The sequence below is a fragment of the Pogoniulus pusillus genome, chromosome 24 (genome assembly GCF_015220805.1).
Source record: "Pogoniulus pusillus isolate bPogPus1 chromosome 24, bPogPus1.pri, whole genome shotgun sequence".
NCBI lineage: Eukaryota > Metazoa > Chordata > Aves > Piciformes > Lybiidae > Pogoniulus > Pogoniulus pusillus.
The window spans coordinates 5,312,056-5,339,828 of record NC_087287.1 but is presented as its reverse complement, the minus strand read 5'-3'; the positions used below and the strand labels follow the sequence as shown (position 1 = coordinate 5,339,828).

Below are 27,773 nucleotides of genomic sequence, written 5' to 3'. Positions count from 1 at the left end.
TTTTTGCTCATCCACTTCCTTTTGCCAGGAGAAGTGCTTAAATCTAATACAGCCACTAAGGAAATGAATTCATTCAAATAAAAACTGAAACTATGTCCAAGCTGCAAAACTCTGATGCTAAGCATCAAGCAGTTGACTTCCAATCCATTGCAAATGGACCAGTTCATGGGGTTTAAGGCTGAGCATCTGTGAAGTGCTTTGCTGGATTGGTGCCATTTAATGAAGTCATACAAAGCTCCAGCACAGCTTAACTGCCTCCTGCCTCTCAAGGGCTGGAGCAGCTCTCCTATGGAGATAGGCTGAGATAGTTGGAGCTGTGCAGTCTGAAAAGGAAAAGGCTCCAAGGAGACCATATTGTGGACTTCCAGTATTTGAAGGGGGCTACAAGAAAGCTGAGGAGGGACATTTTAGGTTGCCAGGTAGTGACAGGACTGGGTGGAATGGAGCAAAACTGGAAGTGGGCAGATTCAGAGTGGATGTTAGGAAGAAGTTCTTCAGCATGAGAGTGGTGAGAGACTGGCACAAGTTGCCTAGGCTGGTGATGGAAGCCTCATCTCTGGCAGTTTTTAAGGCCAGCCTGGATGTGGCTCTGAGCATCCTGATCTAGTGTGAGGTGTCCCTGCCCATGGCAGGGGGGTTAGAACTGGATGATTCTTCAGGTCTCTTCCAGCCCTGACAATGCTGTGATTCTGTGATTTAAGAGTGAAACAGGAGATTGTTCATACCTTAGCTAAGACATAGTGGCAGTTGCCATGAAAATTGAACCTCTTGTTATCAAATGTGGTTATGTGGAATCCTCCATCTACGTGGCAGCGTCCAGAGCAGGGCAGAGAGATGCAGCTCCAGTGGCCTCCTTTGCAAGTGCTGCACAGAATCCAGAAAGGAACAGTCAGAAGAAACATAGCTTTAAAGGAGCAAAAGGTGAGATAACATCTACCATCTGAATCTTCTTTTTTTTTATCTTGTAATTCCATTGCCTATTAAATCCCTCAGTGGGGAAGACTTTATATTAGGCCCTTACAGTCTGAGAATGAAATGACGCTCAGTGACAGAGTTAACTGGACTGGGCTCCAGTTAATCAGCTCCTTTAGAGACCTGGAGTTGGTCAAGCAAGTAATGTTTTTTCTGGGCCTAAATGATTTCCTTGACTTTTTAAAGGAAGAAGAACCTCTTTGAGTAGGATCTTGCAGCATTTTATTCTACCTGATGCAACCTTTCAGCAGGTTGATGAGGCACTACCTAACTGTGGAATACCTGAGATAATGAACAGATACAGTTCTTAGAGTTGTGCATGCAAGGGGAGAGGAGCCCAGCACAGCAGCTCAGGCTTTGTGAGGAGTGAGGCTGTGACTAGATGGGAAACATCCAAAGCCCATTTTGTTCAGTTCCTCAAAACTATAGTTCTGAGAAGTTATTGCCTCAAAATGCAGCAAATACTCAATCCAAAGAGGTCTGCAGTAGAGCTACTCAATCCAAAGAGGTTTACAGAAGAGCTACCCAATCCAAAGAGGTTTACAGAAGAGCTACTCAATCCAAAGAGGTCTGCAGTAGAGCTACTCAATCCAAAGAGGTCTGCAGTAGAGCTACTCAATCCAAAGAGGTTTGCAGTAGAGCTACTCAATCCAAAGAGGTTTACAGAAGAGCTACTCAATCCAAAGAGGTTTACAGAAGAGCTACTCAATCCAAAGAGGTTTGCAGTAGAGCTACTCAATCCAAAGAGGTTTGCAGTAGAGCTACTCAATCCAAAGAGGTTTGCAGTAGAGCTACTCAATCCAAAGAGGTTTGCCTGCCCCACCAGGCATCACCATATATTTCATTCCTCCCTGTAGTAAAGGTTACAGCCATGGTCATGGAAGAAGTGCTGTGCCACAGGAGCTCACACAGAACATTCACTAGATGGGTATCAGAGCAAGCAATAACACTGGGTTGAGAATAATAGACCTGAGGCCTAATCACCTTGAACCTAGTGCAGGGTGGAGCAGAGTTTAACTGACAGGGTTTTTTTCCAGATCAGATAATTCTCAAGGATCAGGACTTTGGAAGTCCAGGCCTTGACACAGCCTTCTGTAGACCCAGAGGTGGTTGGAAATCTATCTTCTTAACATGGTAGGACTCTCTGCCTCACTTTAGAGGGCAATGCCTCCAAACTAACCAGTCAGGACTCTCATTTTTCTGCAGTCTGAAACCTTGAGCTCAGGCTTTGCTGGCAGTTCCAAGAGCAGGGGTGGCAACTATGTGAGGCTGAGGACTAGCTCTAAGTTTTCCTATATTGTGGAAGTTCAGACCCAGGTTTTGCATTATTATTTAAGATATACAATAGGTAGGGGGGGTGGAGAAAAGAACAGAATGCAATTCATCAACACTCTGACATCAATTCCTTTGCTGGGTTAGTGCAATCAAGTCCACAACAGTACCAGTTTTGGCAGGGAGTGGAGTAAGTCCCTCCAGACATGTAGACTTTGCCTTGGAACATACAGGGGCAGCTGTCTCTGGGGATGCATTTTTTGCCTCCAAGGTCATCGAGGATTGTTCCTGTGCAGACACATTGGTTAGTTAATACTCCTTTGGTGAGTCTGGGAAACACCATGAAGGAAGATTAGGAGGAGGAAGAATCTCTGGAGAAATCAGTATTTCTGCAAATGGGTAAGCTTTGAGGGGAAGAACATTCCAGGCCCTTTCCGGTGTCAGTGGTTGGGTAACAGTTCTCACTGGAGCTCAAATGAAAGCAGTGCAAAACCCAAAGAGTATCTTTGCTGGGACTAGTCACTATGAGCAGGATTAGCAAATGGCAGGTTGCAAGGATGTGAAGCAGTTTCCATCCTCTTGTTTTAGTGAATCTAACAAAAGAAAAGAGCTTCATCTTAGCCTCTGCTTCACACACATGCACATGCCTGGCAATGCATTTATGTTATGTGTGTCTGCAGCTCCAGTAAGATCTGGCCTCATAGCAGGGAGGCACCTCACCAGACATCTCCTACTTTCCTACTGTCTAGGGAATCTCTCTCCCCGCTCCACATCTCTACCATTCTCTTTTCTGTCTACTCCTAAGAAGTCTCTCCCTACAGCCTCCTGGCACTCACCTTTACATCTTTATAACCATGAATGAGGTCACCTCTCAGGCTCCTCTTTTCCAAGCTAAAGAGCCCCAGCTCCCTCAGACTCTCCTTCTAACAGAGCTGTTCCATTCCCTTCAGCATCTTTGTGGCTCTGTACTGGACTCTCTGAAGCAGTTCTATGTCCCTCTTGAACTGTGGGGTCCAGAGCTGGACATGTACTCCAGATGAGACCTCACCAGGGCAGAGTAGAGGGGCAGGAGAACCTCTTTTGACCTACTAACCAAAGCCCTTCTAATCCACCCCAGAATGGCATTGCCCCTCCTGGCACCAGAGCACATTGCTGGCTCATGCTCAACCTCCCATCCACCAGGACCCCTAAATCCTTTTCCTCTTTGCTGCCTTCCAACAGGTCAGTCCCCAACCTGTCCTGCTCCCTAGGGTTGTTCTTGCCCAGGTGCCAGACTCTACTCTGGCCCATGTTGAATTTCATTATGTTTCTTCCTGCCCAACCCTCAGCCTGTCCAAGTGTGGCTGAATGGCAGCACAGCCTCCTGCCCTGGCAGACATACCACCCAGTTTGGTGTCATCAGCAAACTTGCTGACAGTGCCCTCTGTACCCTCAGCCAGGTCATTGATGAATATATTGACCAGAGCTGGTCCCAGTACTGACCCCTCTGGCACGCCACTAGTCACAGGCCTCCAACTAGACTCTATCTCATTGACCACAACTCTCTGTCTTCTTTCCCCAACCAGTTCCCAATCCCTCTCCCTCCCTGATCATCCAGACCACACTGCCTCAGTTTAGCAAGAAGGCTGCTGTGGGAGACTTCCCCCTTTGTCCCTCAGCATGTACAAGCCATTGGAAGAAGTGAGCTTCTTGGCTTACCAGGAGGGCAGAAGCAGCCATCTGTACATGGGGCTTTACAAATCTTGCTCCTTTCTGGGTCAGCACAGGTGTCAGCACATGAGTTTCCACATTCCATGTATTCCATGTTGTTAGGGCACTGCTGATCTGCAAGACCAAACAGGATATGTTAATGATGTACTTTGATAAGAGCCCTGAAATCATTGTAGCGCTACTCATCTCCTTCTTCCTCCTTCCTCCACCCCTACCCAGCTTGTTTGCAAAACTTTTCTCTCCAGCTGTGCCAGGTTTGGTTAACCTCTCAAGGAACTTTTTATGGTCACTTTTATGTCAGCTCTGGAGAAAATCATGCTGCTGGGAAATAGAAGTTATTTCACATCACTTTACTGGCTCAAAGCTTTCTGAAGTTATGACACAAGCAGAGGACACCAGAATCATTTATGGGGTGATCACAGTTTATTTTTGTCTGAAGCATCAGTCATCCTGGCATTCATTTTCTATCCCAATCCACACCAGCAGTTTGGAGAACTACATGTAGCTGTCCCCCTGGATTTAGAGTGATTTCCTGCTCAGTAGCTGCAACTGCTGCCTGTGAAAGCACAGGATGAAGCTAAGGACAAACATATCAGACTTCTCTTCTGACTAGACCAAATGACCTCTAGATTCTGATTCTGTGTCAACATCTAAGCCAGGACTATTTATGAGCTAACCATCCATGGCAAAACTCAGAGCTGGAGAAAATGTAGTCCTAAGGAGAAGGAAGACAATCACAGAACTTTAGAGGTTGGAATGGGCCTCCAGAGATCATCCAGTCCAGCCCCCCTGCCAAGCAGAACCACCCAGAGGAGTTCACACAGGAATGCATGCAGGTGGGTTTGGAAAGTCTCCAAAGAAGGAGACTCCACAACCTCTCTGGGTAGCCTATTCCAGGGCTCTGTCACCCTCACTGTCAAGAAGTTTCTCCTTGTGTTGAGGTGAAACCTTCTATCATCCAGTTTGTAGGTGTTGTTCCTTGTCTTATTGCTGCTTACCACCAAGAAAAGATTGGCTCCAGCCACTTGACCCCCACCCCTCAGGTATTTGTATACATTATAGAATCAGCCAGGTTGGAAGAGACTCCAAGATCATCACATCCAATCTATCACCCAGCCCTATCCCATCAACTATAGGTAGTAATAAGGTCTCCTCTCTTCTCTTCCACAGACTAAACAGCCTCAAGGCTCTCAGTCTCTGTTCACAGGGGAGATACTCAAGCCCCCCAGTCATCCTCATGACTCTCTGCTGTGCTTTCTCCAGCAAGTTCCTGTCTCCCTTGAACTAGGGAGCCCCAAACTGGACACCATATTCCAGATGTGGCCTCACCAGGGCAGAGGGGCAGAAGAACATCCCTAGACCTGCTGGTCACACTTTTCCTGATGCACCCCAATGTTGAGACAGAGTTCTAACCTAAGGAGCTAAAGAAAGTTAAATTTGTAGAAGCTTTTCCATTAGCAGTGTTTCTGCCAAGTACTTCTACAGACTGATCCCAAGTGTTCAGCAGAGCTCCTAAACTTTGCTTTGCTGGGATCTGAATACCTCCTCCTAGGTCTGACCTGAAAGAAGCCTCCGGAGCAAGAGTTACTCACAGCAAAGTTCTTTGGTTCTCCATTCCCCAGGATCCCCTCTCCTGAGGACACAGTCTCGAGAGTACTGGTTTAAAGTGCTGCATATGCAGCTGGAAACCAGGTCAGAGTGAGAAGAATTAGCTGCACAGCTGCACATATCCTCAGCGCAGGTCTCTATGTAGTCATCAAACGCAACCACTTTGGGGCAGTTTCCAAACCGGGACATCAATTTCTTGCACTTTTTTTTCTGCAGATAAGGAAAAGGAGGACAAGGAAGGCAAAACTTTAAGGTTTATGAATGTGCATTCCAAATTTTGATGGCACAATCCTAGGGTCACAGGATGAGGATTATCCAGTCTGACTTTCTGTCACGAGAGGCTTTCTCTTGGACTGGAAGTTGTCGTTCAGTTATGCACTTTAACACCATAATAGGATATCCTTTCAGCTATAAGATCAACAGATTCATGGTTAGAGGCCTGAAAAATCAAATCTAGTCCATGCTCAGTCCTTAACATTTGTTTCAGCACAGTCTCTCCATAGCTGTGCTTCCCCAGGGTTTGTACCTCTTGTCCACACACACATACTTACATATTTACTGCATCTGTCATCCTCCTTCCTAGGATGTTTTCCGGTGGGGTCATCTGGAGTCACATCAGCACACTTCCCTGATGGATCTTCTACTTTGTGGAAGTTCCCAAACTGCCTTGGGTGCATTTTATACCCTGCAAAATTTGCAGACACATTCAAGTCACTGCCTGAAATCCTCTAGATCCATTCATGGGCTATGAAAATGCACTAAGGCACCATTCTCTTTGCCAAATGCCCACATTTAACTCCAACATCCATACCATGAAGGATGGAAACTTTGGACTAGATGACCTTTGGAGGTCCCTTCCAACCCATGAACTTTATCTAGTTTCTGCTGAGCTAGAGCAAGGAGTCTGGCACACTTGTATCAAGGCTTGCTGTCAGACCTTCCTGCTGCACATCATCACTTCCAAAGACTTCTGCTTGTTATGGATGTATTTTATCTTACAGGATCACAGAATGTTAGGCACTGGAAGGGACCCAAGGATCATCGAGTCCAGCCGCCCTGCCACAGCAGGACCATACAATCTAGCTCAGGTCACACAGGAACACATCCAGACAGGCCTTGAAAGGCTCCACAGAAGGAGACTCCACAACCTCTCTGGGCAGCCTGTGCCAGTGTTCTGGGACCCTTACAGTCAAGAAGTTCCCCTTTGTGTTGAGGTGGAACCTCCTGTGCTGCAGGATATTAAAGGCCTCTTGCAAGCAAAACACTTCTGTGACTCTGTTGAGATGAAATGTGAGAATGAACCTCAAATCTATCACTGTAAGTGGTATTAATGAGATCTCAAGCTTCTTTCTGACAGGGTGAGGTAGACGCCAGTCATAGAATCAGAGAACAGTTTGGAGCAGAAGGGACCTCCCAAGGCCGTCTGCGTTTTTCCAGGTGTTAGAGAAGGGAATGATGCTACAACTGCAGCTTCGGTCCTGCAGCTAACATCCCAGGGGGCATGTTTCCTCCCAGGGTTCTGTCATACAACCTGCTGCCGCAGGGTGGTAGCCTCAGCGGTTCGCTGCTCGGCCTCTTTCCAGCTCGGTGCCATACCTGAAAGTGTCAGTGGATGGCACCACAGCTTCTGCAAAGACGCTCAGTGAAAGCTCTGCCTTTGGAGCTGGCGATTTCATCCCATTACGGAGGCTAAACCAATCACACTTGGTGCCCAACGGTAAAGCGATGGAAACAGGACAGAAAAAGTACTTCGTGCCTCCTTGGGGACTTCAGGTTCCTCACACTTTGCTACTACGAATGGGAAGCCTGGTCATGTGGTTGCCTGGCAGCCAGGCAGTTAGTTTGAGTCAAAAGTTTTGGATTGCAAAGTTGCAAACAGCAAAGAATCCCAGAATTAATCACAGAATGGTTTGGATTGGAAGAGACCTTTCGAGGTCAAGCTGGAGCAGAGGAGGTCCCACGTGAACATAAACTACTCCACTGTGAGGTTGCTGGAGCCCTGGCACAGGCTGCCCAGAGAGGCTGTGTAGCCTCCTTCTCTGGAGACTTTCTAGACCCACCTGGATGTCTTCCTGTGGGACCTGCCCCAGGTGATCCTGCTTTGGCAGGGGGGTTGGACTGGAGGCCCCATTCGAGGTCACTTCCAACCTCTAACATTCTGTGATTCTCTATGAGCAGCCAGCAGGGATGTCTGCAACTGCAGCAGCTTGCTCAGAGTCCTGTCCAGTCTGACCTGGACTGGTCCTGAGGAAGGAACCTTGCCCTGGATCTGCCACCAATCTGAGCAACCTGGGCCAGTGTTTCACCAACCTCACCAAAATCAGCCTCCAGAATCTCTTTAAATGCATCTCCACTGCCTGGAACTGCTCCTGCATTTCAGAGTGCCTGTCAGGAAAACTCAAACCCTGCTGAAAGGAAACAGACCCCAAGGGTCATGTCACCTATGAACAGATCTGGTCAGTGTGGAATGTGCTGTGTTCATGGCCTACCATCCAAAATCAAATCATTCTTCTCACTGCCATCATAGTTCCCACACAGGCCACATATTTTCTGCTTGTATGTTTCTTCCAGGTCCAGCTACAAAAGAAAAGAGAAAGCCCAGGGTTTAAAGGCTGTTCCCCACATCAGCAGCACAGGTTATGAAGCAGCTCACACCACTAAAGCACAGGGGCAGAAGGACTCAATTACCAGTTTGTGGCAGTCTCCTTTTCTGTGCCAGCAAACTCACCTGGAGGCAGGCTGAATTTAAATGGGAGGGTGATCTTCTGGCAATCATCATTGCTACCCACTAAAGAGTTAACTGAATGCTGGACTAGTGTCTCCTAGCAGAGAGTCACTGGTACACAGACATGTGGTACCACTTGCAAGGTACCACAGCTTCACTCTGGGCAGGTCAGATAACTGCTCTGATGCTGGATGCTGCAGTGAAGCAGCTTCTGGTCAGCTTCTAGCCATAGCTAAGGCTTTTGTTTGTGGTCCATAGGCTAAATGCAGAACTTCAGAACATTTCTAAGGGTGAATCTGTCAGTGTCACTTGTTCTGCCCATGCTCAGGGGCAAGAAAGAGCCAGGTTAGCATGCTGTTGTCTTGTTGGATAAAGCTAGCAAAGCAAATCACTCTCACATGCTTGCTGACACCCAGCTCCACCACCAAAAGGCAGTGTGGCACCCTACAACTGTGTCCACTCTACAGGTGGTGCTTCTAATACTTCAGGAATGAAATAATACAGAATGAGAGGAGGTGAACAAATACTTCATTAAATCACAGTTTGAATATTTCTTCCTCAGCTTGATTGCTCCCTGGTTTTTCTTTTCTCTGATCTCCTTCTACCCTCTCTCTCCCTCAGCTGCAAAACACAGCATACAACTCTTAGTTCATCTCAGTCCTGGCACCCTACAACTGTGTCCACTCTACAGGTGGTGCTTCTAATACTTCAGGAATGAATTAATACAGAGTGGGAGGAGGTGAACAAATACTTCACTAAACCAGAGTTTTAATATTTCTTCCTCATTTCCTCCCTGGTTTTTCTTTTCTCTGATCTCTTTCTACCCTCTCTCTCCCTCAGCTGCAAAACACAGCATACAACTCTTACTTAGTTCATCTCAGTCCTGGCTGTGGAGGCTAAGTGTTCACAGCCAAAAGTGTGAATTACTACAGAAAAAGCTGGTTTGGGGTGGATGTATAGATGAAAACTCCCACATAGCAAGGCTTTGGAATGAGAGGTCAGGGTCTGAAGTGGCCAGCCCGGATTAGCTTCCCACACAAGCTGTGCATTGCAATGTAGGCTAACTAACAAGTCAGTGATGGAGGGACTGGCTGTGCTGCTCTCAGTGTCCCAGGAGGAAGCAGATAGCTACAGAGGTGCTATCTCAAGGGTTAACAGTAGCACTTTTTGTCACATTAAATGACAACAGGGGTTGCCTGGGTATAGTGGCTCCATGTCCCTGCCCTAAGAAATCACTACCCGGTTCAGTATGTCCCTAGCAGCTCACAGATACAGCGATGCCTTCCCCCACAAGCTCTTAATAGTAGCACAGTGCCTGCATCTAGCTCTGCTTTTCAGCCCTGAGGAGGTTCAGCAAGAGAAAAATAACTAACTGGCTGTTCATACTAGGAGAGTGTCAGCCCAGTTCCACTTGAGTGTCAGGCCCAGCTTGGAAGTGACTTGGAAGTAAGTGCAGGTGTCTTCGATCAGGATGCTCTTCAAGCTGAAGGGCATGGGAATCCTGGAGATTGGAGGGAACAAACCAGACTGCAGTGAGAAAAACACTGAGGGAATCCTCTCAGGGATATAGGATGAAGAAAACAAACAAACAAACAGAGTCAAAAGGAGCATAAATTAGTCAAGAGGATATTCTTGTCAGTGTCAGCCTTCAGCCACACAATGCATTCAATATTGGTGTGACCACCTTGTCCACTCTGACCTTTACCCATACAACAGAGTGTACTTGGTCAGGGCTATGTCAGTACCACGGCAGCTACTCCATGGGTGCCAGTGCAGTTCAGTCTGGCTACAAATCCAGAGGCTCTCACCCAAAAGGTTGTAAGGAGCACATTCACAGCACTGAGGAAGTGGCCCTCCACAGGAGGATACTACAGGTCCTCATCATCCCCCTAGGCTTCCACAGAAGTACAGAATTAACCAGGTGGGAAAAGACCTCTGAGATCATCAAGTACAACCTAACACCTTCTAATTAACTAAACCATGGCACCAAGTGCCTCATCCAGCCTCCTCTGTTAAACATCTCCAGGGATGGGGACTCCACTACTCCCCCAGGCAGCCCATTCCAATGCAAATCACTCTTACTGGGAAGAACTTCCTCCTAACATCCAGCCTAAATCTCCCCTGGCACAGCTTGAGGCTCCGTCCCCTTCTTCTGTCCCTGGGTGCCTGGGAAAAGAGCCCAACCCCACCTGGCTACAGCCTCCCTTCAGGTAGCTGCAGGACAGCAATGAGCTCTGCCCTGAGCCTCCTCTTCTGCAGGCTGCACACCCCCAGCTCCCTCAGCCTCTCCTCACAGGGATGTGCCCCAGGCCCCTCCCCAGCCTTGCTGCCCTTCTCTGGACACATCCAGCATCTCAAAATCTTTCTTAACTGAGGGGCCCAGAACTGGACACAGCACTCAAGGTGTGGCCTAACCAGTGCTGAGTTCCTTTCCATTTGGGATTTAGAGAGGTGTGACAGAGCTCTGGTTCCATGCCTCATGTACTGACTCAGACCTAGGTTGTTTTTTTCACCTCCTCAAGACAATCACTGTTCATTTTCCTGGAGCCTGAAAAACGAACAGAAAATGGCTAAAAGACTTTTCTTGCCCTTTTGATTCAGCAAACACATCTGGGCTTTGCTTCTAAAATTGCAGCTGAGTGATGCTGTTCTGTATTCGATCGTTTCTAGGAGGCTGTCAGGAGATGCCAGTCCCATACACATACAATTTTCTCTCTAACAAAACTGTGAGGGGGTTTCCTCAAATATTTCCTTGGCTCTTCATGCCTGTATGATGGGAGCAAGGCTACTGAATGTCTCATGAAGGCTGCCTCTAAATTTGTGCCCAAATTTCAGCTGCTGGTGCGTGTGACTTCTTACTTATGGAGTATTTTTGCCCTTTGCAGGTTGCTTTCTGCTTCACTACAGACTGGAATTAAAGTTGAAGATTTTTGGCTGCTGAAACTTGTGTCTTCTGTGTAAGCAGCCCCAAGACAAGCTGTGATCCACAAAGCAGTGTAATATTGTAGACTGATCTATCTGGAAACAGAAAAGGCTTTCTGGAAGGACCATCTGCTGCTGAACAGCAACATACAGCAGTGGGGTTAATAGCACAGAAATAATGTTGGGAGGAGGGGAAAAGAACCCCAAAAAAAGCCAAACTACATTGCCTTTTGTCTGGCATCCTGGTGTTGATGGAGCTTATGTGCTCCCCCACTATGGGATGGGCTCTTTACCATATTACAGGAAAGATCTGGACCTACTGGGATGTGTCCAGAGAAGGGTCACAAAGACCAGAGGGCTGGAGCACCTCTGCTATGGAAACAGACTGAAAGAGTTGGGGCTGTTCAGTCTGCAGAAGAGAAGGCTTTGAGGAGACCTTATTGTGGCCTTCCAGTATCTGAAGTGGACTACAAGAAAGCTGGGGAGGGACTTTTTTAAGGTGTCAGGCAGTGACAGGACTGAGGGGAATGGAGCAAAACTAGAAGTGGGTAAATTCAGATTGGATGTTAGGAAGAAGTTCTTCACCATGAGGGTAGTGAGAGACTGGCACAGGGTGCCCAGGTTGGTGGTGGAAGCCTCATCTCTGGCAGTTTCTAAGGCCAGGCTGGATATGGCTCTGAGCATCCTGATCTAGTGTGAGGTGTCCCTGCCCATGGCAGGGGGGTTGGAATTGGATAACCTTCGAGGTCCCTTCCAACCCTGACAATTGCATGATTCTAGTTGCTGCTCAAAGTGCTGTGCACATCTTACACCACCACCTGCACCACCTTCTGGACGAGGCCACTGCTGCTAATGCATCACAGGAGAACAGCAGCATGGCCCTTACTCACTTGTTGCCGTTCACCGTGATGCCTGTCTCCTTCACCTCCAGGACCACCCCGTCGATGGTGGCAGTGAAGTAGAGGAGGAGGCCGTTCCTGTCGCTGCGCCTGATCTGGATGTTGAAGTCCTGGTAGCTGTCATTGCAGTGGGAAGCAAAGACGTAGGTGCAGGTTCCCGGGAAAGTGAACTTCACGTGGTCAAAGGTATGAAAGTGGAAATGCCCCCAGGTGGCACACTCACTTCTACTGACAGTAGAGACCTGGACTAAAGGAAGAGCCACAGGAGGGGAGTTTAGAAATCCACCCTGCATGAAATGCTTTGCCTTTTTCCCCTTTCTCTTCTTACCCATCCTCCTCCTCCCTGTTGTTAAAAAACATTACAGGAGAGACTTTGCAAAGGCAAAAATATTAAGCCCTGAAAGATGCCACTTTGTGGGAAGGAGTTTAATCTCACTGTACATTAAAAATCCATGCCAGAGATACTTCCAATGGGAGCCGATGAACTCAGGCTCCTTTGAAGTTAACAGCAAGCAGCAAACAGAACAGGTTCAGTTCCCTACCTTACTTATCTATTTAGGAAGCAAATGCTCTGACACTGCCTATTTCTTTCCATTGACTATAAAGGTCGTTGAGGGGTGCCAAAGTAGATGGTACCCCTCAGCATTTACCCCATAGATACATCTACACTGTAGATATCTAAAGTGAAATGAGGGGAACTCCATCCTGGCTGCCCAGATCTCAGTCCTACTGTGGAATTCCATCCTGGCTGCCCAGATCTCCATTCTACTGTAGAACCCCATCCTGGCTGCCCAGATCTCAGTCCTACTGTGGAACTCCATCCTGGCTGCCCAGATCTCAATTCTACTGTGGAACCTCATCCTGGCTGCCCAAATCTCCATTCTACTGTGGAACCTCATCCTGGCTGCCCAAATCTCCATTCAACTGTGGAACCCCATCCTGGCTGCCCAGATGTCCATTCTACTGTAGAACCCCATCCTGGCTGCCCAGATCTCCATTCTACTGTAGAACCCCATCCTGGCTGCCCAGATCTCTATTCTACTGTAGAACCCCATCCTGGCTGCCCAAATCTCCATTCTACTTTGGAACCCAAGAGCCTGTATCCCCACCTGAAAGCCAGCACCCCTGCCCAAGAGCCTGTATCCCCACTTGAAAGCCAGCCCCCCTGCCCAAGAGCCAGTGCCCCTGCTTGAGAGCCTGCCTCCCCATCTGAAAGCCAGCACCCCTGCCCAAGAGCCAGTGCCCCTGACTGAGAGCCTGCCTCCCCACCTGAAAGCCAGCATCCCTGCCCAAGAGCCAGCCAGGGAACACTGAGAAATGCAGATCTTGCTGTTAGAAACGTGCACCAGAAGCTCAAGTGCCAAGAAATCCTCAGAGAAAGAGCTTTTTAAAGGGAGCATAGTTAGCCATGGCTGTTTGCTGCACCAGAGGAAGGTCTCTCAGAGCTATCCTACACAGCACTGAGGGCAAACGAGAAAGCTTGGTGATGGTAGGAAGGGCAGTGGCTAGGATTGCTCAGAGAGCAATAACCATCACATCAGTCCTTTGGGAATGGAGCAGCAAGGTGTTCAAAGCAAGCCAAGAGGTAGCAGTGCAGCAGAGCAGAGAAACTGGGGTAGTGCTAACACAGTGTTTCACGCTGGCCAGCCAGGCCTGGTAGGTTTCACAGTAACACACTTCTTCCAGGAAAAGCTCTCTATGAAATCTGTTGAAGATTGGTTTTTGGTGATGCAAATTGCACCCAGAAAGTCTCCTCTTTCAGAGGAGGTCGGGACATAAAACAACGGATGAACTACCCTGCCTGCTGGTATAAACCAAACAGTAAACCGCCTAAATGGTTGGCATTAAGGCTGAAGATGGAGCGATGCTGAGGAGCATCTGGAATGCCTACAGCTCCTAAATCAGCACATTACTCCTTCCAATTTGAGAAGTCTATCTGCCACCTATGCAGAGCAAACAAGCTGAGAATTAGGTTATCTTTTCTTTTGTTCTTACCTATCTGAACTGGTTCTTTGCCTTGGCAACAACTCCAGATTAGGCAGAAGATCCAAAATGTCCTCCCCCTTTTTATTTCCATCTTGCCATGGAGCAGTGCCTGGAAAATCCTTCCCGGGGAGTGTTTTTTTCTTGGCTTATAGGCAGATTTTTATAGTCCAGGAATCTGGCATGAGAACAAAGCATTGATGGCAGAGGCCTTGAAAGGTGGAGCTTCATTCAGTTTTCTTTCAGTGGTTAGTGTTCGGCACCCAGCAACCTCCTGTCTTCCAGATAAGACAGGTACCCACTTCTCTCTTGCTCTGCATGGGGGCAGAGCCATCCTTGGCTTATTTCCCTTCTTTAATATAGGTCCCCCCAGCCCCACCCCTACAGTGTTGCCTTTTGTTTTTTTCATAACATCTGATTAGTAGCAATTATTGCCCTCTTCCAGAGCTTCACATCACAGAATTAACCAGGCTGGAAAAGACATTCGAGATCATCACAGGATTAACCAGGTTGGAAAAGCCCTTTAAGATCATCGAGTCCAACATATCATCCAACACCTTTTAATAAACTAAACCATGGCACCAAGTGCCTCATCCAGTCTCCTTTTAAACACCTCCAGAGATGGGGACTCCACCACCTCCCCAGGCAACCCATTCCAATGCCAATCACTCTTGCTGGGAAGAACTTCACCCTAACATCCAGCCTGAACCAGCCCTGGCACAGCTTGAAGCTGTGTCCTCTTCTTCTGTCCCTGGGTGCCTGGCAGAAGAGCCCAATCCCACCTGGCTACAACCTCCCTTCAGGTAGTTGTAGAGAGCAATGAGGTCTCCCCTAAGCCTCCTCTTCTCCAGGCTTGCACATCAGCTCAAGACAAAGTGTTTTGTTGCCTCTGCTAGCTTGATGGCAACTTCTAAATGCTAGAGCAAAAAAGAACTGCAAGGGTGATTTACTTAGAGTAAAATTCTTTGGCAGGAGGGCGATAGCCTTTAGGAAGAGAATCCAAAATATCTTAAAGAAGAGGACAGAGATTTACTGCTTCAACAGCCCAGGAATGACACCAGCCCACAAAGTGCCAACTTCTCCCTTCCTCTGCACAAATGGGGTTTAACTGCACCCAGACAGAGGTGGAAAGTGTATTTATTCTTCATGCACACACAGGAGGTGGTTTGCAGAAAGGAGCAGTGCCCAACTCCCACCAAAATGTATGTCACTGCTCACTCCTTTGCCTCCTAAAGCAGGCTGCAAAGGGCTTTTAAACCCTACCAGGAACTCATGAGACATCCCTGTGGGTCAGCCATGAGCTGATCTACGTCCCTCTGTAGGACACTTCTTAGATATCCTGTCACAGATGTTTGCTGTTAGCAATTTTGGGTGTCCTTCAGAGATTTACTTGCTCTGTGGGCACAAGCTGGCCCAGCACTTCTTTACCTCAGCCATGCCATGAGGGAAATGCTCCTGACATGGAGGAATCCTCTCACCTAGTCCCAGCAGATCAAACATGAGTAACAGACATTCCCACATTTCCAGCTGTTCCATGTCCCTTTGGGAATACACTAATGCCAGCAGCAAGTGGGCACAAACAGTTTAAAATGGACTTAGGCTTCAGCCTTGTTGGAAGTCCTTAGGTTGAGCCTGTCCACGCACTCACTGGGAAGCCTTTTTATCTGGCTGACAGACACTAAGCTGGTCCTTGAGAACTGCCTCTTGCTCTCTGCCCTACCCAAGCTTTCCAGCATTTACCAAGTGCCCTAAAGCTGTTCTGCCTACAGAGCTCTGAGCTGCTTTCTAAGTGCCTTCCAGAACTGCAGGTACAAACATCTGCCAGACAAAGATTTGCTGCTGCTCTTGCTCTTAAGAAAGCTCTGCGAGAGCATTGTGCGGCACATGAAACATGAGTTCACGTTACCCCTTTCCCACTGCCCTTGCCTCATTAAGTCCATTGTCAGGCTCACTTTGAGGCAGGGCACCACTGGAAGGTAAAGTCTGTTCTTGAAGCCCTGCCATTCTGGCTGGAATACAGAACTGCCACACTTCATGGCACAGCTGATGGAAGTTAAGAGGCTTCTGCTGCTTTCCCTTTTAATCACAAGGCAGCTGCCCTGCTGATCTCCATCCAAATGGTTACAAAGGAAAACAGCAGAGTGTCTACTAATAGATAAACCAAACCAGATAAAACATGACATTGGAGGTATGAGGAAGATCTAAAAGTCAAACACAGTATAGATTAACCATGGAGGGAGAGGGATTTTGGGGTAAACTGGACTCCAGGACATCATGTACAAACTAAACTTTCCCTGGTGCAAACTGAAGCCATTTCCTCTCATCATATGACTTGTTACTATGGAGAAGAGACCAAGTCCCATCTGGCTCCAACCTCCTCTCAGGGAACTGTAGAGAGCAATGAGGTCTGCCCTCAGCCTCCTCTTCCTCAGACTGAACACCCCCAGGTTCCTCAGCTGTTCCTCCCCTGTCCTATTCTTCAGGTCCTTCCCCATCTTTGTTGATCTTCTGTGGACCTGCTCCATCCCCACCATGTCCTTCTTAGAATCATAGAATCAGTCAGGGTTGGAAAGGACCACAAGGATCAATCCACAAGAATTCCAACCCCCCTGCCATGGGCAGGTTAGCCACAGCCTCATCCAGCCTGGCTTCAAACACCTCCAGCCATGGGGCCTCAGCCACCTCCCTGGGCAACCCATTCCAGGATCTTACCACTCTCATGCTCAACAACTTCCTCCTCATGTCCACGCTGAACCTACTCATCTCCAGCTTTGCTCCATTCCCCCCAGTCCTGTCACTCCCTGATATCCTGAAAAGTCCCTCCCCAGCTTTTTTGTAGCCCCCTTCAGATCCTGGCAGGCCACAAGAAGGTCACCTGGGAGCCTCCTCTTCTCCAGACTGCACAGCCCCAACTCTTTCAGTCTGTGCTCACAGCAGAGCTGCTGCAGTCCTCTGATCATCCTCGTGGCCCTTCTCTGGACATGCTCCAGCATCTCCACATCCCTCTGTAATAGGAGCTGCAGAACTGGATGCCGTACTCCAGGTGGGGTCTCAGCAGAGCAGAGCAGAGTGGAGGGGGAGAATCAACTCCCACGACCTGCTGCCCACACTTCTCCTGGGACTCAAAATTGAACCCAGTATTCAAGGTGTGGCCTCACTAGTGCTGAGTACAAGACAATTATCCCTGTCCTGCTTCTGCTGGCCACACCACTGCTGGTCCAAAGCACAATGCTAGTGGCTTTCTTGGGCACAAAGAACCACAGACTGTTAAAGGAAGGAACCCTGAGGGATCATGCAGTCCAACCCCCCCTACCAGAGCAGGATCACACATAAGCCCATCTAGGTGGGTTTTGAGTATCTCTAGAGAGGGAGGCTCCACAGTGCCCCTGAGCAGCCTCTTTGTGTGCTGAATCATAGAATCAGTCAGGGTTGGAATGGACCACAAGAATCATCTAGTTCCAAACTCCCTGCCATGGCCAGGGACACCCTACCCTAGACCAGGTTGGCCAGAGCCCCATCCAGCCTGGCCTTAAACACCTCCAGGGATGGGGCCTCAACCATCTCCCATCATCCTGAGAGGGAATTTCTTCCCCCCCACATTTCCATGGAACTTCCTATGCCTCAGCTTCCACTGGCTCATGCTCAGCTGCCTGTCAATAAAACACATCATCCGTGGACCCACCATCCACTCCTGCTCCTCTCAGCAGAGGAAGAAATCCCTGATGGCTGCACCAGGGAGCCTTTCCTGAGCAAAGCAAGAGCACAGAGGAGGAGGACACCAGCCCCTTGCCCTGCATATGGCCACTGTCTTACCTCAGCTTGGCTGCTCTGTCATTTTTGCCATTCCTTTGCCCATTTCTTGGCGTGCAGAGCTGCTGCCAGTCACTGAGCAGAGCTGCTGCTCCTGGCTGCTGCTCAGAGAGCTCTGGATGCTTCAGCCCCCTGCGATGCTTTCAGGGCCACCCTGACAGGGAAAGGATATTTGCATTCAAATGATGTTTTTACGTGCAAGTGTGGCAACAGTGAGGGATGTAACGTGTGGGGTAGGGGAGGTTGAGCAGGAAGTTCAGAGTGACTGGAAGCAGGTGAAGATGCTGATCACCTGCCACTGAATCCCTGCTGCTGCAGGAGCACAGGTTAAAGCTATTGCCCCTGCAGAGGTGGGGATTAGTAACTCTTCCTCTTACTGAGACCTGGGCCCTTCAGTCTGTTGCAGCTGCCCTAGCAAGAAGAACAATTCCTCTTGGCCCCGTTACAGCCCATTTCATGGATCATTTGCCAGTAAGGGCTATGTGATTTCAGTAAATACAACAGGTAAATATTAACTGCACTTCTTTATCACCACTGACTCCCCGCAGATAAACCATCACCAAGCCAAGGTAACACACCAGTGACTCACAGCTTGTACTTTTCAATGCAAACTCAGTGCAGAGGCACTCAAATTGAGGGCATCTGATGGCCATAAGGGTGGTCAGAGGACTGGAGCACCTATCCTAAAGAGGATGACAAGCAGACAGAGTTGGAGTTGTTCAGCCTGGAGAGGAGGGAGACCTTAGAGCTGCAGTTACACACCCAGGAACCATAGAACCTGCTGGAAGGCAGCCAAGGGGAAAAGGCTCTGGGGGTCCTGCTGGGTGGGAGGTTGACCATGAGCCAGCAATGTGCTCTGGTGGCCAGGAGGGACAATGTCTCTCTGGGATGGATTAAGAGGGCTGTGGTTAGTAGATCAAAAGAGGTTCTCCTGCCCCTCTACTCTGCCCTAGTGAGGTCTCATCTGGAGTACTGTGTCCAGTTCTGGGCCCTTCAGTTCAAGAGGGACATAGAACTGCTTGAGAGAGTCCAGCACAGAGCCACAAAGATGCTGAAGGAAATGGAACAGCTCTGTTATGAGGAGAGCCTGAGGGAGCTGGGGCTTGGAGAGGAGACTGAGAGGTGACCTCATTCATGGTTATCAAGATGTGCAGGTGAGTGCCAGGAGGATGGAGCCAGGCTCTGATGGGTGATACTCAATGCCAGCACAAGAGGCAATGGTAGAAGTTGAGGCATAGGAGTAATTTCCATGGAAACATGAGGAGGAATTTTTATCCTGTGAGAGTGTCAGAACACTGGAACAGGCTGCCCAGGGAGATTGTGGAGTCTCCCTCTCCAGAGATATCCAAAACCCACCTGGATGCATTCCTGTGTGATCTGGTCTAGGGGGGTTGGACTAGATGAGCTTTGGAGGTCCCTTCCAGCCCCTGACATTCTGTGATTCTATAGTAGAATGGCTTAAGCTAGAAGAGACCTTAGAGATTATCTAATTCAACCCTCCTGTCATGGGCAAGGACATCTCCACTAGTCCAGGTTGCTCAAAACCCTATCCAGCCTGGCTTTGAACCTCTCCAGGGAAGGGGCATCCACAAACTCTGGACAATCCATTAGAATCATAGAATCAAAAAGGTTGGAAGAGACCTCCAAGATCATCCAGTCCAACCTAGCACCCAGCCCAAGCACTCTTACCACCCTTGTAGTGAAACATGTCTACGACAAAGGGAAGCTCCTGCAAGCCAAAAAGCTCCAGAAGGACAGAGAGGTGGGACAGAGCAGGTTAAGGTAACATCTAAGTACCTTTGGTCTGTCGTTTTCCTAAATTGGACTTTTGCTTTGTCCCCACCAAGGACTTGACCTAAAATTCCCTCAGAGCATTTTGAGTCCAGGGAAGGGCAACGAAGCTGGTGAGGGGTCTTGAATGTGAGTCTTGTGAGGAGTGGCTGAGGGAGCTGGGATTGTTCAGCCTGGAGAAGAGGAGGCAGAGCGGAGCCCTCATTGCTCTCTACAACTCCCTGCAAGGAGCTGGAGGCTAGGCTGGGAGCATAGAATCACAGAATCACCCCTTAGTCCAGGATCACCTAGGGCAGGCTGCACAGGAACACATCCAGGCAGGGTCTGAAAGCCTCCAGAGAAGGAGGTTGGTTGTGGAATCCTGAAAAGACATAGTTAAGTTGGGATATTTCAGCTATAGCACAGCAATGTTAGTTAGTTAGTTAAATACCTTTCAATTCTTGTGGAGCCTGGAGCTGAGGACTGATTTCTTTCCTATAATCTTGGAATTTGTAAGCCTATTACTGCCTCTTTTCCCAGTCTCTCTATTTGCTTTTCTAAACAAGCTCCTGCAGTGTCCAACAAGCACAGTAACTACAGCGTTGTTTACTTTGGGCTTTGCCTTTGCTGAAGTCCTTTCATCGGGGGTTATGTGCAGGGTTGCAAGTCCTTAGCTCAGTGAAGTGTGGCTTAGCAAAGTGCACTCCAACAGCAAACAGTCCAACAGTCTTGGGACACCCAATTCAAGAGAGACACTGGAGAGAGTCCAGGGGAGAGCTACAAGGATGATGAAAGGATTTGAACTTCTCTTCTATGAGGAAAGACTGAGAGCCCTGGGGCTGTTTAGTCTGGAGAGGAGAAGGCTGGGAGGGGATTTTACCCATGTCTATAAGTAGCTGAGGGGTGGGTGTCAAGATGAAGTTGCCTGCCTCTGTTTGGTGGTGCCCAGTGACAAGACAAGAAACAATGAGTAGAAACTGGAACCCATGAGGGTCCACCTCAACATGAGGAGAAACTTCTTTGCTGTGAGGGTGACAGAGCCCTGGAGCAGGCTGCTCAGAGAGGCTGTGGAGTCTCCTTCTCTGGGGAGATTCCCAACCTGCCTAAACATTGCACTTCTGGGCAGCCTGCTGTGGGCACATTTGATTTTAGCAGGGGGTTGGACTGGATGATCTCTGGAGGTTCCTTCCAACCCCCACCGTGCTGGGATGCTGAAGATGCAAAAGTGCTGCTTGCTGCTGCTACTACTCTCATTGTAGGAACACACAGCTAAAGCTTCTTTCCTTTGTTGCTCTCCAGAAGACTTATTTGTGGTTTTCTCTGCTGGGAAATGTTTGATCTGTTCCATTTTGTCACCCAGTTCCAATGGAAATAAAGGTGCAAAGTGAACTGCAAAGTTCTAAGGTGGCCAGGAGTGCAGAAAGGGCTTGGAGGTGTGACATGGACAGTTTGACCTGGAACTGCCAAGCATTTGTGAGTAAGAATTCACTGACAGTGCCCACTTGAGAACCTGCTTATAGGCAGCACTGAGCCAGCACCAAACCTGATGGAGATGCTCTAACCTACAGCACTGCTGGGAGCACCACCCTGTAAATTCATCTCAGAATGATTAACTACTCATTGCTTACTAAGAGGATACAAGTGTCTGTGGGGAAGCAGCAGCATCCTTTCTTCTCAAGGGTAAAAAGCCCTCTAGACGATGAGGGATAAACTCCGTTTAGGAGGCAGCTTGGGGGTTTGTGTCCAAATCGATTTTGCATTCTTAGCCAGAGACTGCCCTGCAGTGGTGAAGCCAAAATTTGCAGCCTGGTTGATTTTCATGCAGGACCATTTGGCTTCCTTGTGTCAAAGCAGCTGGCCCATCAGAAAAAGGGACACAAGAAGAGTTCACTACAGAGTAAAAGCAAAGAAGGTTTGTTTTTTTTTTGTCTTCTGTGTAAATGCAGTGTGCAGCAGAACTCCACTACCGACTTGGAAGACTTTTGCTCTTTTTTCATAGATCTGATCTCATCTTCTACCTCTTTGTCTCCAGAAGCTATTTGCTGGCTTCAGCCACATGTAATTGCAGAAATGATGGTTTCAAAGACAGCCAAATGGCAAGAGGGTTTTGAGGGAAGGGGGTTTGGCAGAAGGCTCATGGAAAATGATGGCTGTGATTTCAGGACAGAAGTTGTCAGACAATAAAGAATCCACAGAGGGGAGTGATCTCCTCAGTGTCCCAGGAGAAAAGCCTCAGTCACATCTCTCCATGACCCCAGAGGCAGAAAACCTCACTAAAGCAGAAATCAGGCTGCTGGAGCTTGCTTTGTAAACCAATGAATCTTCTTTCTTCCAGACCAGCTCCTGCTCCCTCTTCACAGCTATTGCCTCTCTAATCCTGGTGTTCTAAAGAAGGAAAACGTCTGCAGGGGCATTTTTGAGTGCCTGCATCCTGTGCTACCAAGCATAAACTACCCTGCAAATGAAGGGGATGATATAAATGTATCAGTTGTTATTATTCTGTGTCCTGAGCTTTATTTACCTTTTCACTCAAAGTCTCTAGAAATCTCCTCTTCTTGTTTGCAATTAGGAACTAGCTTAAAGTGTTAACTCTAAACCATCACAGGTTGTCAAGCCATTCTCTGCCATTTTCTTGTGTCATCTGGTATAGCTGATCCTGCTCTGGTAGGGGAGTTGAACCAGAGGATCTCTCCAGGTCCCTTCCAGCCCCTAATCTTCTGTGATTCTCTGTGATCCTAAGCTGCAACACATTTGTCAGTAGCACAAAACGGTGCCACCAGTACTCTAGATAGCAAAGAGTGTAGAATCATAGAATCCACCAGGTTGGAAGAGACCACCAAGATCACAGAATGGTTTAGGTTGGTCTCTATGCAGCAAGGAGCTGTCAGACCCTCTCTCTTCAGACTGGGATGTCATCTAAGGAGCCCTCACCCCCTCTTTGGTAAGGGTACATATTTTGGGTACCCTGAGTGGGAGATCTCCCTTTTCTGAGTGAGTGTTGATGGCCAGAGGAAAGCAACTGATGTCATCTACCTGCACTTGTGCAAAGCATTTGACACTGTCCCCCATGGCATCCTGGTCTCTGAATTAGAAAGCCATGGATTTGATGGGTGAAGAAAGGATTGGCTTGATGATTGCACTTGAAGAGTGATAGCCAATGGCTTGGCAACTAAGTGGAAACGTGAGTGGTGTGCCTCAGGTGGTGGTACTGGGACTGGTGCTGCTTAGCTTCTTTGCTGGTGGCATGGACTGTGGGATCAAGGCACCCTCAGCATGCTGGAAGGAAAAGGTATCATCCAGAGGGGTCCTGATAGGCTTAACAGGTTAGCCAATGACAATGTGATGGAAGTCAATAAAACCAAGGGGAAGGTCCTGCACCTGGGCCAGGGCAAGCCCAAGCATAAATACAGGCTGAGAGATGAGTGGATGGAGTGCAGTCCTGAGGAGAAAAACTTGGGGGTGAAAAGCTGAACAGAAGCCTGCACTGTGTGCAGGACACAGCTGGGACTGGGCTGATCCCCAGCAGTGTGGGCAGCAGGGGCAGGGAGGGGAGGAAAGAAGCTGAATATAAAGTAGGGTGGTGAGGACCTGGAACAAGTTGGCCAGAGAAGCTGTGGAGGTTCCAAGCTTAGAAGTGTTGAAGTCCAAATTGGCTGGGGCCTTGAGCAACCTTGTGTAGTAGGAGTTGTCCCTGGCCCATGTCAGGTGGGTTGGAACTAGATGAACTTTCAGGTCCTTTTCCAGCCCAAACCACTCTTTGGCATTGCTCTGGCAGACAGCCTCAATTTCTGCCACACCTTGGGAGCTCAAGACAGTCTTCCTGATGCTTCAGTTTTTAAGGACCCAGAAACAGATCTTAATATTTAGGGAATACATCAGATAACCTCCTGTGACATGAGGTAGATCTTGGTTTAGATCTTTCTTTTAAAACTCAGGCTCATCAAGATCACATATGAATAATAAGTCCAATGCCCCTGTGCTTTGAAATCTGCTTTTTAATCATTCAGAGGAAACCAGATGATTAGAGAGGGCTCCAAAAGGCCATGCACCATCAGGAAGAAGACCAATCTGTGTCCTTATTTCATCCACAAATAAATAGAGCAGTGTTAAAAATGAGCAGACAACAAACAAGATAAAGAAACCAGAAGAAAGCCAAGTTCAGAATCAGTCTAAGAAGAGGAGGATGGTGCATAGTCCTCTTAGATGACTGCTGCTAGGTGTTTTCTCCTTCATTTGGAGGCTAAGCTGATGGCCCTCTTGAGACGCTTCAGAGTGCTTTCAGTGTTGTTTTCTTCTCTTTTCTGCCTCTCACTGGACTGTGAGATGTTGCATTCAGTGTCCTGACAGCTGCAGGTCTCCACATATGGGTACTTATGTTGGATTAAATTCCCATCAGGGCATTTCAGTGTCACTTCCTTCAGAGCAGACTTTGATTCTCTGCAGCAGGAACAGCTGTGGTCCATGGAGTTGGCCTCAGCAGAGTACCTGTTAAGATGGGCAATGGCAACGTTACTCCGTGCCAGAAGCCAGCAGAGAGGGGGAAATGAGGTACAGAACTCCTGTGAGAAGCTTGGAATAGAACCATAGAATCATTTTGGTTGGAAGAGTCCTTTAAGATCATCAAGGCAGACCAGCACTGCTGTGTCACCACTAAACCATAGCCTTCAGCACAACATCTACACTGTATTGTGTCCACTTCTGGAATCCCTATTGCAAGAAAGATCTGATTGTGCTGGAATGCGTCCAGAGAAGTGCCACAAGAGTCATCAGAGGGCTGGAGCTGCTCTGCTATGAAGATAGACTGAGAGAGTTGGGGCTGTTCAGTTTGGACAGGATAAGGCTCCAAGGAGACATTATTGTGGCCAATCCATTGCACATGGGCCAATTTATGGGGTTTAAGGCTGAGCATCTGTGAAGTGCTTTGTTGGATTGGTGCCACTCAGTGAAGTCATACAGAGCTCCAGCACAGCTTAACTGCCTCCTGCCTCTCAAGGTGCAGCTCTCCTGTAGAGAGAGACTGAGAGAGCTGGGGCTGTTCAGTCTGGAGAGGAGAAGGCTCCAAGGTGACCTTATGGTGGCCTTCCAGTATCTGAAGTGGACTACAAGAAAGCTGGGGAGGAACTTTTTAGGGTGTCAGGTAGTGATAGGACTGGGGGGAATGGAGCAAAACTGGAAGTGGGCAAGTAGAGCTTATCATAGCTGTCTGAATCCCATAATTTAATACACTTTTCTGCTCTGTGTTAAAACAAAATATAGAATCAGACTCAAGCAGGTTGGAAGAGACCTCCAAGCTCATCCAGTCCAACCTAGCACCCAGCCAATCAACTATATCATGGCACTAAGTGCCTCATCCAGGCTTTGCTTGTACACCCCCAGGGATGGTGACTCCACCACCCCCCTGGGCAGCCCACTCCAATGGCAAATCACTCTCTCTGTGAAGAACTTCCTCCTGACATCCAGCCTAGACCTCCAATGGCACAGCTTGAGACTCTGTCCCCTTGTTCTGTTGCTGCTTGCCTGGGAGAAGAGGCCAACCCCCACCTGGCTACAGCCTCCCTTCAGGTAGCTGTAGACAATTGCTCAGTCACAGATTTCATGACTTGATGCCCACGGTTTGGGCATGCTGACAGTTCAAGGCCTCCCATTCTGTAGCCTACCTATTTATTGTTCCTTTTATATCAACAAGCTCAGTGCCAGCAGAGTTGAAATCTCATTGTCCCATTCGTTTACTCACATGGAGAAGGTTCCACATGTTCCTTCACACTCAGCCATGACAACTCTCTCCACAGAGCGGCAGCCCTGGTAGACGATGAAGTCTGTCCTCTGGCGGACAGAGCAGGGCGTGGGACTATCCAGAGGTGCACCTACAAGGAGAGAGCAGAAAATGCTTCCAGTGAAAGAGCTCCAGGAGTTCCTGGCAGCTCAGCACTCTCTGGGCTTCACTAATGTAGTTGAGGTCTTGTTTTCAGTGCTCTTTCTGCTTCAGTTTAAATTTGCCCAGAAAGATCAGACAGCAAATGCTCTGAAGGACAATTATCAGTTATAGATGGTATCTATTTAAATAGTATCTATTTAAATACAAACATATCAGCCTCTGTGGCTGAAAAATTAGTTGATTTAAGAGGAAAACCCCTTCCCTGTGCTGTTGGTACTTACAGGTCCTGCAACAACCGTTGGGCAAGAATGCAATGGTTCCCTAAAAGAACAAAGAAACAGGAGGAATAATGTTATTTGCTTTCCCTGGACTGAGGAGGCTTTTAGGCCAGCAACTGAGGAGAGCAGCTCCTCAGCAGCTGCAAACAACCAAAGAAAACTGTGCCATTGCTTTCTTTCCCTGTACTGAGGAGGCTTTTAGGCCAGTAAGTGAGGAGAGCAGCTCCTCAGCAGCTGCAAACAACCAAAGAAAACTGTACCATTGTTTTCCGTCCCTCCACTAAGAAGGCTTTTAGGCCAGCAACTGAGGAGAGCAGCTCCTCAGCAGCTGCAAACAACCAAAGAAAAGTGTAGCACTGATCTGATTAATCCAGACTTGAAAACTATCTGTCTACAGAGGACTGGGGTAATAAGCTGACATCGTGCATTTCTTTTCCTCATAAGCAACCTCAAACAAAGATTTCTGTCTGAATGGTGGTACTGGCACCCTACTGGGTGATCAGCATGCAAGAAAACCTGGTTCTTGTAGAGACTGTACTGAGCAGTCAGCAAGGACTCTGTGTCTCTCTGCTGAGCTGCGTTTTGGCTTCTGAGAGACGGCTGCCAGTTGTTAGGCTTGAAGTCTCACCTAGATTTGTTATAGGTCTGTGCACAGTGCAGCAGAAACTTCTGTCCTGGGGGCTGGGAAACTTCAGTGAAAAATCATCAGAGCTTAACCTGAACTTCTCTTGCTAGTTAGGTGGTTGAACTAGACTGAAGCAATTTCTGCACTGAGCAAAGGGTAGATTTCCCTTGTTTACTTACAGGTTTGCAGCTTTCTTCATTGAATGCTGGGCAGGTAATCTCAGATGTGGAAGAGATGAACTGGTCATGGATAGTGACACAGCTATAGATGGTGCAGTTGTTGTTAGGATCGTTTTTAAACTCCCCAGGCTGCAAGCAAAACACCAAATGACATAAGGAAAGGTGAAGGGAGCTCAGACAGGAATTTTCCTGCCCTCTGACAATGGCTTTCCTCTGTTTTCCCAGTCAAATGTTTTTAGGTTAACAACCATTTGAGGTACAGATTCTCATATGTCTTGCAGTATGCCACAGGTGGAGAGAATCTTACAAGGATTTCATGTGGAAAACAAAAAAATCCCTCAGAAGTTTGTAGAGTACATTAAAGTAATTAACAAAACCACCCATGCCAACCCAAAAATCCCTGTAAAGTTTGTGGAGTACATTAAAGTAATTGACAAAACCACCCATGCCAACCCAAAAAGACCTCTGAAGTTTGTAGTCCCTCAGAAGTTTGTAGAGAACATTAAAGTAACTGACAAAAGCATCCATGCCCACAGAAAGCTAAACTGTTATGTGGTAATTCAGACCAATCCTAAACCTTCACCCTCCAGGGGAAATAAAATCACCTGCCACACAGGTTTTCCTGCTAACACAGGAAAGCCCAAACTTCTAGCACTTGCAGGAAAGAAAACCCTTTCAGTGGTACTGGTTTTGTCATTCCAGGAAGAGCCTCCCAGGAAATTTGATTTCATGAGTTCAGCCCCTCCCAAAAAATCATAGATAGGCTTTGCTTTAGGTAAGTCTCTGCCTTTCAGGTGCAGACTTACTAAGCCTTGTCTCTGGCAAGGAGATGTTCCCTCTGTGAGAGGGAGAACTTCACAGATCTGATGGAGATGTAAGGTGTAGAGCATACTTACACTCAGGATGAGGTTGGAGTTGCTCATTGTGTGTATCACACACTTAGTCTGCACACATTTCCCACAGCATTCACCTTTCACTGGCTGAAGCTCATAACCCTAGGTGTTAAAAATAGTTGAAGATGAAAGCACTGTGATAAATGCACTCCTGAGAAGTGAATGAAAACATACTAACAGTGTCAGAGATTGGGTTTTGAAATGCACTCTAGGTTCATGCCTTTCTGTGTTCCAACCCAACAGAAGACAAGT

At 48.0% G+C, this 27,773-nt stretch overlaps 2 protein-coding genes across 2 annotated transcripts in view; both read right to left on the bottom strand.

The window, feature by feature from the left end:
* LOC135185928 (mucin-5B) overlaps positions 1–17,969 on the bottom strand; it is a 62,490-nt gene extending 44,521 nt beyond the window's left edge. Inside the window, exons 1-10 of the mRNA XM_064163146.1 lie at positions 17,905–17,969; positions 14,104–14,269; positions 12,100–12,355; positions 9,674–9,788; positions 8,052–8,139; positions 6,114–6,247; positions 5,547–5,772; positions 3,943–4,068; positions 2,415–2,532; positions 726–864 (exon numbers count right to left, since the gene is read on the bottom strand). Of these exons, the coding sequence (XP_064019216.1) occupies positions 726–864; positions 2,415–2,532; positions 3,943–4,068; positions 5,547–5,772; positions 6,114–6,247; positions 8,052–8,139; positions 9,674–9,788; positions 12,100–12,355; positions 14,104–14,185 (1,284 nt within the window). The 5' untranslated portion in view covers positions 14,186–14,269; positions 17,905–17,969. The remainder of the gene's footprint in view (positions 1–725; positions 865–2,414; positions 2,533–3,942; positions 4,069–5,546; positions 5,773–6,113; positions 6,248–8,051; positions 8,140–9,673; positions 9,789–12,099; positions 12,356–14,103; positions 14,270–17,904) is intronic.
* Positions 17,970–23,650: 5,681 nt separating this feature from the next.
* MUC2 (mucin 2, oligomeric mucus/gel-forming) overlaps positions 23,651–27,773 on the bottom strand; it is a 64,679-nt gene continuing 60,556 nt past the window's right edge. Inside the window, exons 47-51 of the mRNA XM_064163995.1 lie at positions 27,525–27,623; positions 26,629–26,757; positions 25,828–25,867; positions 25,406–25,535; positions 23,651–24,156 (exon numbers count right to left, since the gene is read on the bottom strand). Coding sequence (XP_064020065.1) covers positions 23,901–24,156; positions 25,406–25,535; positions 25,828–25,867; positions 26,629–26,757; positions 27,525–27,623 — 654 coding nt within the window. The 3' untranslated portion in view covers positions 23,651–23,900. The remainder of the gene's footprint in view (positions 24,157–25,405; positions 25,536–25,827; positions 25,868–26,628; positions 26,758–27,524; positions 27,624–27,773) is intronic.